General features: G+C 48.1%; 1 protein-coding gene across 1 annotated transcript in view; it reads right to left on the bottom strand.

The window, feature by feature from the left end:
* LOC129855523 (tyrosine-protein kinase JAK1-like) overlaps positions 1–16464 on the bottom strand; it is a 65965-nt gene that overhangs the window by 7535 nt on the left and 41966 nt on the right. The window contains exons 11-21 of the mRNA XM_055923282.1: positions 11379–11488; positions 7642–7794; positions 7302–7389; positions 6443–6570; positions 5805–5940; positions 4237–4388; positions 3663–3813; positions 2832–2920; positions 2495–2687; positions 2251–2375; positions 780–952 (exon numbers count right to left, since the gene is read on the bottom strand). Coding sequence (XP_055779257.1) covers positions 780–952; positions 2251–2375; positions 2495–2687; positions 2832–2920; positions 3663–3813; positions 4237–4388; positions 5805–5940; positions 6443–6570; positions 7302–7389; positions 7642–7794; positions 11379–11488 — 1498 coding nt within the window. The remainder of the gene's footprint in view (positions 1–779; positions 953–2250; positions 2376–2494; positions 2688–2831; positions 2921–3662; positions 3814–4236; positions 4389–5804; positions 5941–6442; positions 6571–7301; positions 7390–7641; positions 7795–11378; positions 11489–16464) is intronic.

The raw sequence follows: 16464 nt of genomic DNA, 5'->3' as shown, positions 1-16464 counted from the left end.
CACAGAGACACAAACTCTCAGGAATCCGAAATACTCTCTCTTTAATTCTTAATAATCTAAGCCGTTGGAGGGGGGGGGGGGGGTTTACGAACTGACATATGTAATTGTTTTAAGATGGTCATAATAAGGATCATTTAGCTATTTGATTTTAGATTTTTGAATAAAATATTGAATTTGGTCTTTACTACTATAGCCCAGAGAAACGCATTGAATAACACATTCATAAACGGCAAAGTTTTGAAGTGTTTGTCCTGTATCTAGGACATATAAGAAAGCTCAGGGAATAGTGATTTCTTTCTTCACATATTTAACCCCTTTTTTTGGGGTAGACACAAAACTACCTACAGTATATACCTCCATTCATTGCTTTCCCGTACCGGATTTAACCTTCAGACGAGTCCCGTGACCCTTGTGGGGTTCGTAGAGCAAAATGGACAACACTATCGTGTTCGCGAGAGTCCTCCCTTTCCATAACATTTGAGGTCAAACCGTTACAGACATTTTCTGGAGAACACAAGACTTCCGTGACGTCTCACGGTCTGACCAACACCGCTCTGGCTCTGCCAACTTTCACCGCAGATGCGGAGACGTCTCTCTGGCTTAAAACGGACAGATTTGATGGGGATTGTTTTGATGATGATACTTTGATTGGCGCACAGATGCGTCAATCGACCCTCGGAGGTTAAAACACAGATTTTATGTGGCCAGAAGCGCTTGCACATGTGGCCAGAAGCGCTTGCACCAGGTGGGATAAAACAACAGTAGTCCAGTCCTCTCACCAGTACACCGGGCTGTCCAGGTCATCTTTGACTGTGTAATATCCCTCGTTTCCCTTGATGCTCTTGGTCAGGCCGAAGTCTCCGATCTTCACCGTGCTCTCGTTCTCCACCAGAACATTCCGGGCTGCCAGATCCCGGTGGATGTAATTCCGAGATCCCAGATAGTCCATTCCCTGGAGAGAGGGGAGGAATTTATCCTATTATATAACTATCAATAACATCACCATAATGTTCCCATAACCAGGGCTAAGGGTCACGGTTCAACACGAAGCTAGGGTCAGGGTTCAACACGAAGCTAGGGTTAGGGTTAAACACGATGCTAGGGTTAGGGTTAAACACGAAGCTAGGGTTATGGTTAGGGTTAAACACGAAGCTAGGATTAGGGTTAAACACGAAGCTAGGGTCAGGGTTCAACACGAAGCTAGGGTCAGGGTTCAACACGAAGCTAGGGTCAGGGTTCAACACGAAGCTAGGGTCAGGGTTCAACACGAAGCTAGGATTAGGGTTAAACACGAAGCTAGGATTAGGGTTAAACACGAAGCTAGGGTTAAACACGAAGCTAGGGTTAGGGTTAAACACGATGCTAGGGTTAGGGTTGGACATGAAGCTAGGGTTAGGGTTGAACCGGGATGTGGACACGAAGCTAGGGTTAGGGTTGGACACGAAGCTAGGGTTAGGGTTGGACACGAAGCTAGGGTTAGGGTTGGACACGAAGCTAGGGTTAGGGTTGGACACGAAGCTAGGGTTAGGGTTGGACACGAAGCTAGGGTTGGACCGGGATGTGGACGTGAAGCTAGGGTTAGGGTTGGACACGAAGCTAGGGTTAGGGTTGGACACGAAGCTAGGGTTAGGGTTGGACACGAAGCTAGGGTTAGGGTTGGACACGAAGCTAGGGTTAGGGTTGGACACGAAGCTAGGGTTAGGGTTGGACACGAAGCTAGGGTTAGGGTTGGACACGAAGCTAGGGTTAGGGTTGGACACGAAGCTAGGGTTAGGGTTGGACACGAAGCTAGGGTTAGGGTTGGACACGAAGCTAGGGTTAGGGTTGGACACGAAGCTAGGGTTAGGGTAGGACACGAAGCTAGGGTTAGGGTTGGACACGAAGCTAGGGTTAGGGTTGGACATGAAGCTAGGGTTAGGGTTGGACACGAAGCTAGGGTTAGGGTTGGACACGAAGCTAGGGTTAGGGTTGGACACGAAGTTAGGGTTAGACCGGGATGTGGACATGAAGCTAGGGTTAGGGTTGGACACGAAGCTAGGGTTAGGGTTGGGCACGAAGCTAGGGTTAGGGTTGGACACGAAGCTAGGGTTAGGGTTGGACACGAAGATAGGGTTAGGTTTGGACACGAAGATAGGGTTAGGTTTGGACACGAAGATAGGGTTAGGTTTGGACACGAAGCTAGGGTTAGGGTTGGACACGAAGATAGGGTTAGGGTTGGACACAAAGCTAGGGTTTAGACAGTTGCAGTACCTGACAGATCTGGACAGCGTAGCTAAGCAGGGTCTTCAGGCTAGTCTGTCCTCTGTTACGGGGCAGGTATTCCTTCAGACTGCCAGCAGGCAGGTACTCCATGATCAACTTGATGGCCCTGCCTCCTACACATACACAGATAAGAGGTTTAAGTGGACCCAGCACAGGTGATGATTGTGTACGTGCCTGCGTGCGTGTCTACGTCTGTGCGCGTGTGGCAGGGGTACGCGTTCCTCTCGCTCACCCTCCTCCTGGCAGATGCCCTTGTACTTGACGATGTTCTCGTGGTAGAGTTCTTTAAGGATTCCTATCTCACTCCAAAGGTTGCTGCTCTGCTCCTCCCTGTTCTCTGGTTTGAGACTCTTCACTGCTACCAGCTCCCCTGTCCGGTCCCCTCTGGGGTCATACCGACACAGCTCCACCTTTCCAAAGTGACCCTGCGCACGCGGACAGCCAGTTACATAAACACGTTACCGTTATACACAATCACGTCAGCCTAAAAAGACTGTGACACACATAGCAGTGACTGCATATACACACTCGTTCTCTGACGCATTCAAAAACACAGAAACGTGCGTTACCTCCCCCAAATCTCGGATCCTCTTGAGGAACCTCTTCTGGAACAGAGTGGGGTCGACCTCCTGAGTGGGCGCCGGCTTGATAGAGGGGTCTGGTGGAGGGACACACACACTGTTACCACTGACAACGTGTACAGTGGGTTTATTCAGCGACGCTACAGCACACCAGTATGATGGATGTGGAACTGCGACATGACTGCAGTACCTCATTCTGGCCACAGTGTGGGAGTATTAAGGGCAATATGCATATCCAAGGGGTCCAGTATAGGGGGAGATGTAGTTTACTGGGTTCACTCACACAACACTCATACACACACACACACACTCTTGCAAGCTCTCTCTCTAGCTAGCGCTTGGTAACGGCTGTCCTTACAGGGGGTATTTAGTATTTTATTAGGAGCCGCGTTAGTGGTTGCGAAAGCTGTAACTAGGGGAATGATGACACATGACTTACTGCACACATTCAAAGAGCCTTCGTACAGATTCGTATGCACACAAACAGCTCCTCCCACGTGTCACACACAGACGTACACACACACACACACCAGTATCACAATTTCCTTGGCAAAAAAAAATGAAAGACTAAACTCTATGGTCCTCGATAGACCTACTTTATGTCAGACATTGTGTGCTATAGCTTGCAAAATAAGTAAATGTGACTCTGGAGGACAACATAAGGCTGTTTGTTATCAACATTAGGGCTGTTTTCCTCAAGAAATGAGGTCCGCTTCCTGTTTTTTTTCCTCACCTTCCTTACTTCCTAGTATCGCAATACTGGTATCGGGACAACACTAACAAACACACACATGCACTCGCACACACAGAAACACGTACTCTGCTCCTCCAGCGTGTCTATGTCTCTGACGATGGCCCTGAAGAAGGGGCGTTTGTGGGGGTCGTAGGTCATGCAGTGAGTCATCAGTTCAGCCAGCTCTTTGCAGTCTGGGGTAGCCAACTGGCACTCCGCTGCATAGAACCTCTCCTTCTACTCACGGGGGGAGAGAGAGAGAAACCTCATCAGTTATCAAGGCAGAGAAAGCTTGAGGGCATGTATTATCCGTGCTTGACCTGCGCAGGAGCTGAGTACCGACACCTAAAAAAAGGTGCTACTGCTTGAGTTCCTGTTCCTCTTATAGAACATTAGCTCACGAGTATGGTGGAGCTCCTGCACCTCAATATAAACAGTACCGGCACCCAAAATGAGAACCGGCACTTATTTCAGTCCAAGTCAAGCACGGTGTATTACTCTGGGCTGCAATACATTTGTTACAGATGTGTATTGGTAGTATCGTTCAAGAGGATCAAGGTGTTTGTGTGTGTGTGTGTGTGTGTGTGTGTGTGTGTGTGTGTGTGTGTGTGTGTGTGTGTGTGTGTGTGTGTGTGTGTGTGTGTGTGCGCACGCGTGTACCTCGGTGAGTTTCTTGTCTTTGAGGGGCACTTCTCCGTCATAGCAAATCTCCCAGAGTGTTGTGCCGAAGCCCCACTTATCAGCCGCTACACTCAGGTTGGTAGAGTCCTTCACACACTCTGGAGCGATCCATGGGATCCGGTCCACACACTCTGCAGGGTGGCACAAACACAGCCTTAGGCACACGGTATGTGTTTGTATACACTATACGGGGAGAGGGGAATGCATTCGACTGAAACGTGTCTCCCGCATTTAACCCGGCCCCTCTGAATCAGAGAGGTGAGGGGGGGGGGGCTGCCTTAAAAATCCACATCCACGTCATCAGCGCCCGGGCAGCAGTTGCTGTTTGGGGTTTAACTGCCTTGCTCAAGGGCAGATTTATACCTTGTTGGCTCTGGGATTCGATCCAGCAACCTTTCAGTTACTGGCCCAACGCTCCTACCCGCCGCTCACTGTACAAACACATTCACATTCGGTGTAAAAACCCACTCTATTGTACTGAACACACACAGCAAACTGTTGGGGAGGGGGAGAGGTTTTGTCAGGATTAATATGTTTGTCGTCCTATCTTCCCTCTCTGACACATTTACTGTATTACTTTTCCATGATGCACTCTCTGTCTCTCTCTCCCTGTGTAGTGGGAAAGGCTCTGCCTTCCTCGTCATGTGACCTGGGCCACCCAGCCTCTCTCTGGCCTGGAGTCAATTCACTCCCAAATGACAGGAATCCACAGCCCTGCCATGTCAGTGACACAGCACATAAACAGAGAGGGGTGGGGGGGGGGGGGGGGGGCAGGGGTGATGGAGGGAATGGGGGGGAAAGAGTCCAAGAGGAGGAGCAAAAGAGAAGTACAGAGAATAAGGGGAGAGGGCGGGAAAAGGAGAGTGAGTGAGGAGAAGGACAGAAAGAGATGCGGGAGAGGGGAAAGAGAGATGGAAAGAAAGCGTGTTCTCATTTGTCAGATTCAAATGTCCCAGTGGACTTTCACACGGAGACATCCAGTCCAGTCATTAACTCCTCTGGTCTGTTAACCGTCTTCACTCAGCCACAGGCACCGTAAATGTTTGCCGAACAGAAACATGATGCCATCGGAGGGAAATATGGAATGTGAGAAGTGTCCTTGTGCAGTATCCTTCCTGAAAACAACAATTCCCTGACAAAACCTCACTTACTAACACCGGTGGTCCTTTGTAGCTCAGCTGGTCGGGCACGGCGTTTGTTACGCTCAGGGTAGTGGGTTCGATTCCCGTGGACCACCCATACGTAAAATGCATGCATATATGACTGTTAAGTCGCTTTGGATAAAAGCGTGTGCTGAAACGGCACATATTATATGACTGTGAAGACATTCTCCTGGGTCACAAACCCTTCAGAACTCAATATATTGCACAATGGAGGCTTCACACTTATATGATCTCAAACTGGGCCATTGTCCTGTCAGAGCTCAACATGGATCCATACACCTCCGCAAAACAAGATAAGTTGCTCTGGATGACAACAAAAATGGTGGTTGTCTGGCACACATTATGCATAACTTGGCACACAGAAATGATTCAGTGAAGTCTTACCCTCTCTGGTCAACACAGTGATGGGTATGCCGGGGTCGCTGAGCTTAATGAAGGGTCCTCCCTCACTGTCCACTCCGTCTCTGGCCAGCAGGATGTTCTTGGTACACACAAAGCCATGCACCAGCTTCTTATCCTCCTGCATACATACATACATATACATACATACATACATACATACATACATACATATATGAGAGAGAGTCACATCAAATCTAATTGTATTTGTCACATGCTCTGAATATAACAGGTGTAGTAGAGTTTACCGTAAGATGCTTACTTATGAGCCTTTTCCAACGATGAAGAGTTTTTTTTTTTTTTTAAATAACACAAGAGGGATAAAATACACAAGCTATATACAGGGAGTACCAGTACCAGATCAACGTGGAGGAGTACAAGGTATTTGAGGTAGACATGCACATCTAGGTAGGGAGAAAGCGACGAGGATATATAATAATAAGAGTACAATAAAGAACATAGTAGCAGCACCATATGATGAGTGTGTGTGTGCGTGTGTGCGTGTGCGCGTGTGCGTGTGTATATAGTCTCGGGAGTGTACATAGAGTCAGTGCAAGATAAGGTCAATGCAGATGGTCCAATCTACGGCTTTGGGTGACTGGAGTCTTTGCTGTGTGTCTTACCAGGTAGCTGAGAGCACTGGCCAGCTGTTTGGCCACCTGGAACTTCCATGGTGTACCGAGAGGACTGTGTTGTCTTCGCATGAGCAGATCCAACGGACCGAACTGGACAAACTCCTCCACCATGATATCTGAGGGAGAGAGAGAGAGGGACAGTCAGTACACCGACACACACACAGACGCACTCGGGGGAATATTCTGCCCGCTGGCCACCACAACAGAAAGACTGGTTTGTCTTGTGTTTTGGGAAACATTACAGTGACACCTATAAGTAACAAAAAAATAAAGGGAACGCTCGAGTAAATGAGGGATACGAAGTACATTGAAAGCAGGTGCTTCCACGCAGGTGTAGTTCCTGAGTTAATTGAGCAACTAACATTCCGTCATGCTTAGGGGTCATGTATAAAAATGCCCACTTGCCCATTATTGTGGCTACCATGGCTTACAGCTTACAATTGGCTCATTCATCCCTCCTCCTCTCCCCTGTAACTATTCCCCAGGTCATTGCTGTAAATGTTCTCAGTCAACTTACCTGGTAAAATAACTGTAAAATATATATATATTTCTTTTAAATTAAAATAAATACCAAACATCTTCCACTAACCGAATTGGACAGGTTTTAGACAGTACTGTATAGTATGTCAATGTACTATTCAATACTGAGTCAACAGCTCATGGGGTATTCGGTATTTGTAAATAATGGCAAGTCCTATCACATCCACTAACAGTGTAGGTCCTGTATTACCACTTCTTACAGTAACAGAAGGATGGATTAAGAAGTGAGTTTAAGGTTTAGATGTGTCATGTAGGTTACCGTGGCAGCATAGGGTGTGTGTGTGTGTGTGTGTGTGTGTGTACTCACTCTCCAGGTGGCGTACACAGACTCCATAGAGCAGGGCGATATGCTTATGGGAGACCTGCCGCATCATACTGGCTGTCTCAAAGAAGGCCTGGGGAGAGAGGGAGAAAAAGGGAGAGCAAGAGAAAAAGAGAGCGGGAGAGATGGAGGTGAGAGAGGGAGAAAAAGGGAGAGCAGGAGAAAAAGAGAGCGGGAGAGATGGAGGTGAGAGAGGGAGAAGAGAGTCAGTCAGCTAATGTGGCAGAATATTGCCACAGAAAATCACTCACATACTCTCAGAAGTTACTATTCTTGTGGGAGTTCCTAAAGTTATCACAGGATGAAAACAGTGTGTGTGTCTTACCAGAGAGATGTCCCTGTGTCCGGACCCCAGCACCTTCAGCACTACTTTGACGTCCTGAGAGGAAGAGTATCCAGCATCCTCATCCTCCGCACTCTTCACCTTCAGTACTCCAGCATAGATGTTCGTCCGGGTACCCAGCCCCAGGTGCTCTCCCTGAGAGGCAGGAGAGAGGGAGAGAGAGAGGAGAGCGAGTTAGTCAAGACACACTCACGAGATACACACACCGTAAACACATACTGGTGACCGACAGCAGTAAGAAAACACTGAAGGACTAAAGTGTCTAGAAAAATAAAAGATTGACAAAGTCTCTTTCAGCCGATGGATAGATGTGACTGATAGGGTATGTACCGGATGTGACTGATAGGGTATGTGACTGATAGGGTATGTACCAGATGTGACTGATAGGGTATGTACCGGATGTGACTGATAGGGTATGTGACTGATAGGGTATGTACTGGATGTGACCGATAGGGTATGTACCGGATGTGACTGATAGGGTATGTGACTGATAGGGTATGTACCGGATGTGACTGATAGGGTATGTCCCGGATGTGACTGATAGGGTATGTGACTGATAGGGTATGTGACTGATAGGGTATGTACCGGATGTGACTGATAGGGTATGTGACTGATAGGGTATGTACCAGATGTGAATGATAGGGTATGTGACTGATAGGGTATGTACTGGATGTGACCGATAGGGTATGTACCGGATGTGACTGATAGGGGATGTGACTGATAGGGTATGTGACTGATAGGGTATGTCCCGGATGTGACTGATAGGGTATGTACCGGATGTGACTGATAGGGTATGTACCGGATGTGACTGATAGGGTATGTACCGGATGTGACCGATAGGGTATGTACCGGATGTGACTGATAGGGGATGTGACTGATAGGGTATGTGACTGATAGGGTATGTCCCGGATGTGACTGATAGGGTATGTCCCGGATGTGACTGATAGGGTATGTCCCGGATGTGACTGATAGGGTATGTACCGGATGTGACTGATAGGGTATGTACCGGATGTGACTGATAGGGTATGTACCGGATGTGACCGATAGGGTATGTACCGGATGTGACCGATAGGGTATGCGACGGATGTGACCGATAGGGTATGTACCGGATGTGACCGATAGGGGATGTGACTGATAGGGTATGTACCGGATGTGACCGATAGGGTATGTACCGGATGTGACCGATAGGGTATGCGACGGATGTGACCGATAGGGTATGCGACGGATGTGACCGATAGGGTATGCGACGGATGTGACCGATAGGGTATGCGACGGATGTGACCGATAGGGTATGTCCCGGATGTGACCGATAGGGTATGTGACCGATAGGGTATGTGACCGATAGGGTATGTGACCGATAGGGTATGTGACCGATAGGGTATGTGACCGATAGGGTATGTGACCGATAGGGTATGTGACCGATAGGGTATGTGACCGATAGGGTATGTGACCGATAGGGTATGTGACCGATAGGGTATGTGACCGATAGGGTATGTACCGGATGTGACTGATAGGGGATGTGACTGATAGGGTATGTGACTGATAGGGTATGTCCCGGATGTGACCGATAGGGTATGTACCGGATGTGACCGATAGGGTATGTACCGGATGTGACCGATAGGGTATGTACCGGATGTGACCGATAGGGTATGCGACGGATGTGACCGATAGGGTATGTGACCGATAGGGTATGTGACCGATAGGGTATGTGACCGATAGGGTATGTGACCGATAGGGTATGTGACCGATAGGGTATGTGACCGATAGGGTATGTGACCGATAGGGTATGTGACCGATAGGGTATGTGACCGATAGGGTATGTGACCGATAGGGTATGTGACCGATAGGGTATGTGACCGATAGGGTATGTGACCGATAGGGTATGTGACCGATAGGGTATGTGACCGATAGGGTATGTGACCGATAGGGTATGTACTGGATGTGACTGATAGGGTATGTACTGCATGTGTAGAGCGGGGGTGTCAAACATGCGACCCGCGGCAGTTGTTTTTTTTCAATATTTTTTTTATGTGGCTCTTAATCAACATTGAAATGACTAAAACCAAATGAAAACTGTGTAGAAATTATAGAATTACATTTATAGTATTTTCACTCTGTCCAGCTTTCTAACTTCAAACCCGAAAGCTAGACAGAAAATTCCAAAAGTGACGGATAGAGGACAATTTTTTTAGCAAATTTTGACGGCAAGGAAATAAAATGTATTCTAAGTGCAGCCCTCCGTGAAGACCAAATGCTTCACACTCACTCATCACAAATTGGAAGCAAGATGGTTACAGTGCCTCCTAAAGACATGATTGACATCTGGAAAGGGGGTAGGCTATCAGCTGATCATTGATGATTGATGTAAATCTGCTAGTTAGCTCAATATTTTTTTTTACAGTTAGTGATTTATCTTCAACGCCCTTAAATAAAAAACTTCATAGTATAATATTCACAATCTTCTAACTCATGATATATTATGGCTGGCTAGTGGCATGTGGATCTTTGTTGTGTGTGGTAGTTAGTAGAGTCTAGACCAGTGGTCACCAACAGGTCGATCACGGTCGACTGGTCGATATTTAAGGCATTCCTAGTCAATCACCAAACAGTTCTGTAGAAAAGCCAACAGTAAAGGTTTGCCATCTCATTGAATCGTTTTTTGGCCAAGTGCCAAGTGTTCCCATTTTGAACCATTTCATTTGTCTGAAGGGACAAACACCGCCTACCAGGAGAACTGTGGCTAAATCAAGTGTGCCTACTGCGCTGGCCAATCGGATAGCTCATATCACCGTGCCTACAGCTTTCATGACCCCACAGCAAATGTTTGATACTAGCCTACGTGTGATTTTATAAAACTTTTAAAACTATGACCAGAGAGAAACGTTGAAAGAATACAGCAAAGAGCTGCTGTTTTTATGAGTGAGTTCATGTCTAAGTTTTTATTTCAGTACTTTTACAAAACATAAAACACGCTCCCTAATTCCACTCGCGCTGCAGCTGCAGTGAATGAGTAGCCAAGTGTGTCGATAGGCCTGCGTTTTATTTTTAGCATCTCGTCGTGTATATTTTAATATTAAGGAATATTTAACTTTCTCTCGTCATAGGAACAACATGAATTTGTGCCTGAGGCAGATGCAGTGCGAATTGAGTTTCGGCATTCGGTGGAGGACAATGTCCCCTCTCTGGTCAGTCTCATAGGAGGAAAGGAGAGAGCAGACCCTCTGCTGCTCTCTCCCTCCCTCCGCTCAGACTGACCATCATTTTACATTTACATTTACATTTTTAGTCATTTAGCAGACGCTCTTATCCAGAGCGACTTACAGTAGAGTGCATACATTTTTATTACATTTCATTACATTTTACATACTGAAAATGTAATGAAATACCATCAGATACAGGTAACATCAGTCCAGTAAAATTATTTAAATTTATGCTCAGCTGTGCCTCGCAAGTGATACGCCCACAGATCTATTTTGTTATCAAAGCTCGAATTTTGAAATGAAATATGGTCTGAGAATAACAATATTGGTAGGCAAGGCATATAGCCAATATGTATTAGGGCTACTGCACACACACAAAAAAAAAAAAATATATATATATATATATAGGATGGTCTGGTGAAATACCTCACTCATCACCCAAAAGCGCACTTGGCGAGTAGGAGGGTAAACGGGCAGGTGCTTGCGCACACATGGCTGGTACGGTGTGTGGTACTGTACCTGTAAGATCTCCTCCTTGAGGATCCTGTGGAAGCTGAGTTGGCTCTCCTGCAGGGGTGTCTGGGGGACCAGCACTCGTTCCTTAGTTACTACCAGCAGGTTGGACACCTCTGAAACACACACATACTCCATATTAGCCAGTGCAAAACACACACACACACACACACACACACACACACACACACACACACACACACACACACACACACACACACACACACACACACACACACACACACACACACACACACACACACACACACACACACACACACTAGCAAGTGCAACACAGAACACACACCAGGGTTGTGTTCACGAGGCCACGCAACAACAAAATATTGCATGGCTGTGTGCTCGATTTTATACACCTGTCAGCAACAGGTGTGGCTGAAATAGCCGAATGCACTTGATTTTGTATATAGTGTAGTATGATAGTATACTTATGGGATACGCCCCCAGTGTATTCTTGAGAAGCCTTTAATACACTACACCAGCCATGATTGGCTGGACGTCGAGACGTGTGTCGTCGGGGAGGGGCGTCCCTCCTACCTTATAAAAAGGCCCAACGTAGCATCGCTGAGTCATTCAAAATAAGCAACATCCCTTCCTCTCTTCTGCAAGGAGGGTGGTCTGGTGAAATACCTCACTCATACTGTCAGAAAACCGGTGTTACGGTCGTAACCTAAAGTTCTCTTTCAAGTATTAATTTCGGTATTTCACTTGGTATATACGAACTCCCGTATTGCCAGACAAGCTTATCCTGACAACCAACTGCTTTGTGCGACTCATCACACAAATGGGCCCTGGCCCTCAGAAGATCCTACACCTAAAACAGTATGGGCCAGTGTTGGTGCAGTGACATCGAGCCTATAAAACTTTGCAAACTTATGAGATGAAGCCCAACTCGCTGCTGAGCAAATATCTTGGATAAATATGCCCTTAAATAAAGCCCAGACCGCAGCCATTTCTCTTGCGGAATGAGCCAGTAGGCCAGCAGGAGACTGAATACTTTTACCAAAGCTCTCCCACTACCTAGTGGGAGAGGCGTTGTTTAGGGAGTGCTTTACCCATGTAAGGTTTCGCGCAGGAAATGAACAACTGATCACAGTTTCTAAACCCCTTAGTCCTGTCCATGAAGATGCACAGAGGGTGAACATGTGCAACCATTCGTTCCAGGTGGGGGATAAAAAGCCATCAGCTCAAGGGGAAGACACGTCAAAGATGGGTTAGTAACCTTAGGGGATAAAGGCGGGGGTTCGGCCGCAATGACACCCTGTCGTTACCAGGAGCAAACTGTGTACATGACGAGTGCACTGAGAGCGTGTGAATGTCGCTTGCACGCTTGGCAGAGGCCAACGCTAGTAACAGTGCTGCCGTAAATGAAAGTATCTTAACCTCCACCTGATCCAAGGGCTCAAAAGGCTGTTGGCATAGAGCATCCAAGACAAGTCCCCTGACAGGGCAAGCTGTTTGGACCCTGGACTCAAACGACGTGCACCGTTCATAAAACGGGAAAAACGGATGTTGCCCTACTGTTGTGCTCCCAAAACCCACATGACAAGCCGAAATAGCTGCCAGACATACCTTAATAGTAGAAAAGGCCTTTCCTTTGTCTAATAATCCCTGTGTAAACGACAGGATTAGCGGGACAGAGCACTGGAACGACACGGTCTGTGAATTGGTGTGCCATTCCTCAAACACATGCCATTTACAAATCATAAAGGGACCAGGTGGGTGAGGCTCGAGCACTCAACAGTCTAAATGGGATTTTGGGGAAGCCCGGCAGTGTTCAAAATAAGCCGTTCATGGGCCATGCCCAGAGTGCCAAACGTTCCGGGTGAGGTTGGAAAATCTCCCTGCGCTCCTGGCACAGTAGGTCCCAATGCAGCGGGAGGTGCCACAGCTGACCGCATAGTAGTTGAGTGATCTCCGCTAGCCAGTGTCTTTCTGGCCAATGTGGCACTATTAGTATGAGAAACAGACCCTTCTCCCGCACCCTGGCTAATGGGTGGGGAGAGAGAGCGATCAGGGCCAGTAGGGGGAATGAATACAGGAGGTCACGTGGCCACTCATATGCCAACGCGTCCATCCCAGTCGGTGCATCCAGATCCCTCAGGGAAAAGAACAGTGGACACTGTGTATTCTCCCTCGATGCATAAAGATCCACTGCTGGAATGCCGAGGCGCATCCAAACCTGATTGGCTAACTCTGGGTGGATCTTCCACTCCCCATATAGAGGGTTCTCCCAAGAGAGTAAACACGCCCCCCAAATTCAGCATTACTGGTTCATGAGTAGCTCTCATTGACTGGACATGCACACTGCTCCACATAATCAGTCTGTGTGCCAGTGTGTGTAAGTGAGGGGACCGCAGTCCCCCTTGACTGTTTATGTAAGCCACAACCGTGGTATTGTCTGTTCTGACTAGAACATGACGACCCTGTTACGAGATTGTGTTCAGAGGTAGGTGAAGGAGTCAAGCGCAGGAGAGCAGAGATGTCCGAGATGCGTTTTTTTTTTAAATAGGCAAGTCCACAAACATATAGGTCAGGTACAATACCAAAATAAACGCCCTCGACAAAAAGAGAAACCAGTTACTCACGGAAGGAGGAAAAAACAACGCTCCTAAACTTATACACACTTGGTATAATACGTGAAAACAAATAAGGCACAACCTTAACGAGCAACATCACACGACTAATCCCGCACAAACCTAGGTAGGCAACAGGGGTAATTATACACACAGAATTTAAAGCAAATTAAACCAGGTGTGAAAGAACCAAAGACAAGGGCCTCCCGGGTGGCGAAGTGGTCTAGGGCAGTGGTCTGGGTGGCGCAGTGGTCTGGGTGGCACAGTGGTCTGGGTGGCACAGTGGTCTGGGTGGCGCAGTGGTCTGTGCCACCAGAAACTCTGGGTCCGAGCCCAGGCTCTGTCGCAGCCGGCCGCGACCGGGAGGTCCATGGGGCGACGCACAATTGGCCTAGCGTCGTCCGGGTTAGGGAGGGTTTGGCCGGTAGGGATATCCTTGACTCATCGCGCACTAGCTACTCCTGTGACGGGCCGGGCGCAGTGCACGCTAACCAGGTCGCCCGGTGCACAGTGTTTCCTCCGACACATTGGTGCGGCTGGCTTCCGGGTTGGATGCGCGCTGTGTTGAGAAGCAGTGCGGCTTGATTGGGTTGTGTTTCGGAGGACGCATGGCTTTCGACCTTCGTCTCTCCCAAGCCCGTACGGGAGTTGTAGTGATGAGACAAGATAATAACTACTAACAATTGGATACTATGAAATTGGGGAGAAACGGGGGGGGGAAAAACACAAAAAAAACAAAGACAAAACCAAAGACAAAACAAACGGAAAAGGAAAAAAGGATCGGTGATGGCTAGTAGGCTGGCAACGCCGACCGCCGAGCACCGCCCGAACAGGGAGAGGAACCACCTTCGGTGGAAGTCGTGACAGACCCTCCATAAATGGGAGAAACAACTTTACTGCTAGGGACACTGCAAGGAGTTCCAGGCAGTTTATGTGAGTGGAACGGAGATGGGGTCCCCACACCCCGTTCACCACCTCGTGGGTTGCACCCCAACCCGAGAGAGATGTGTCTGTCAGGACTAATGGTTTGGCTAAAACAGTGTCCATCTGGACACCCTGTGACAGAAATGTCGGGTCTCTCCAGGAGTGCAGTGCTACCGTGCAATTTATGGAGATCTGTACATGATGATGTTCGTGATGTATTGGGACCTAAAGAAGAGACCCAGCGTTGAAACCCTCTCATATTCAAGCGTCCTAATGGGATGACCACTAAAGCCGATGCCATCAAACCTCACAGCCTTAGGCATGTTTTGAAAGAGACCAGGTTCCCTCTGCGAAAAAGTGCTAGGCAATTCTGGAATGTTCTTATACGTTTCCTTGAGGCAAGCTTGAATGATACCGAATCTAGGGTTAGACCTAGGAAAGAGATTGTCTGCGTGGGAATCAGAATGCTCTTTACTGTGTTTATTCTGAAACCTAGAAATTTCAGGCCTTCCAAGAGCAGACTAAGAATTGTCGTCTCGATTGAGCGCACAGCAGCTAATCGTCTTTGTACGTCATCAGCCGAATGCCCCTCCCTCTTAGAGGTGACAGTGAGAGTCCAAAAGGGAGGACCAGAAATTCATAGATTACGCCCTGGAAAAGAAAATCTGAGAAATGTCCTGTGAGGAGAGTATATTCAGATGTGAAAGTAAGCGTCCTTCAGGTCGACGGATACGAACCAATCGCCTGGGCGCAAATAATGTAGCAGAGCAGTGTGTGTCAACATTCTGAACGCGTACTTTCAAAGCCTGTAGATCTATGATCGGGTGTATAACTTGAGTAAGAACCGCAGTGGCTTTGCTTGGGAGGAACACTTATTATTGCCATTATACCTATTAGTGAAGTGATTTCCCAGAGGACAGGCTCTGATTCCCCCTGAGCCTGAGCGCCGATTCCTTTGAACCGAGACGGGTGACAGGGAATTGTAGTCTATCGTGCCCTGTACCCAGTTTGACACTGCGCATGCCCGCCAGATCTCTCTCCTCTCCGAGAGAGAGCAGCACCCTTTGTCGGGGGGAGAGTGTATGAGTCCGCGAAGCGCTGCACATGCACGGCTGGCCCGCACTGGGAGAGTGCTTTTGTGGTCTATCACCACAGAAGGAGCGGTTATAGGGAGGCACACTGTTTTGATTTCGTGAGAAACAACATGTCTGACTGCACCCTTGGCCTGTAGCCTGGTTGTGCTAGTGGAAAAAAAAAAGAAAAGTGAACTGACATTGGGGAGAGTTTGTGAGACGAGAGGGGGGTTGTAGAAGCATCCACCTGGACATTGTATTTTCTCTTTGGGCTGTACTCTGACCACCGACTTGGGCCCGGTATGCAGTCGCCTGGGAACTTGCACCCTGGAACAGGCTCAGGACTGGTGGTGGAGATAGAATTGCGCTTGGGGAAGGCCGTTCTCGCCTCTCTGGCAATGGGGACACCACTAGGCCGTCCGCATCTTCCTCCTTACCCCCTGGGTGGGGTTAGGGGCCGGTTGGCTCCTTGGGGCCATGGGTGGGAAGCGAGGCTTCTTA

Source organism: Salvelinus fontinalis, chromosome 5, assembly GCF_029448725.1.
Source record: "Salvelinus fontinalis isolate EN_2023a chromosome 5, ASM2944872v1, whole genome shotgun sequence".
NCBI classification, from domain to species: Eukaryota; Metazoa; Chordata; class Actinopteri; order Salmoniformes; family Salmonidae; genus Salvelinus; species Salvelinus fontinalis.
The sequence above is the reverse complement of the archived record's forward strand: the minus strand, read 5'-3'. Positions and strand labels throughout refer to the sequence as shown.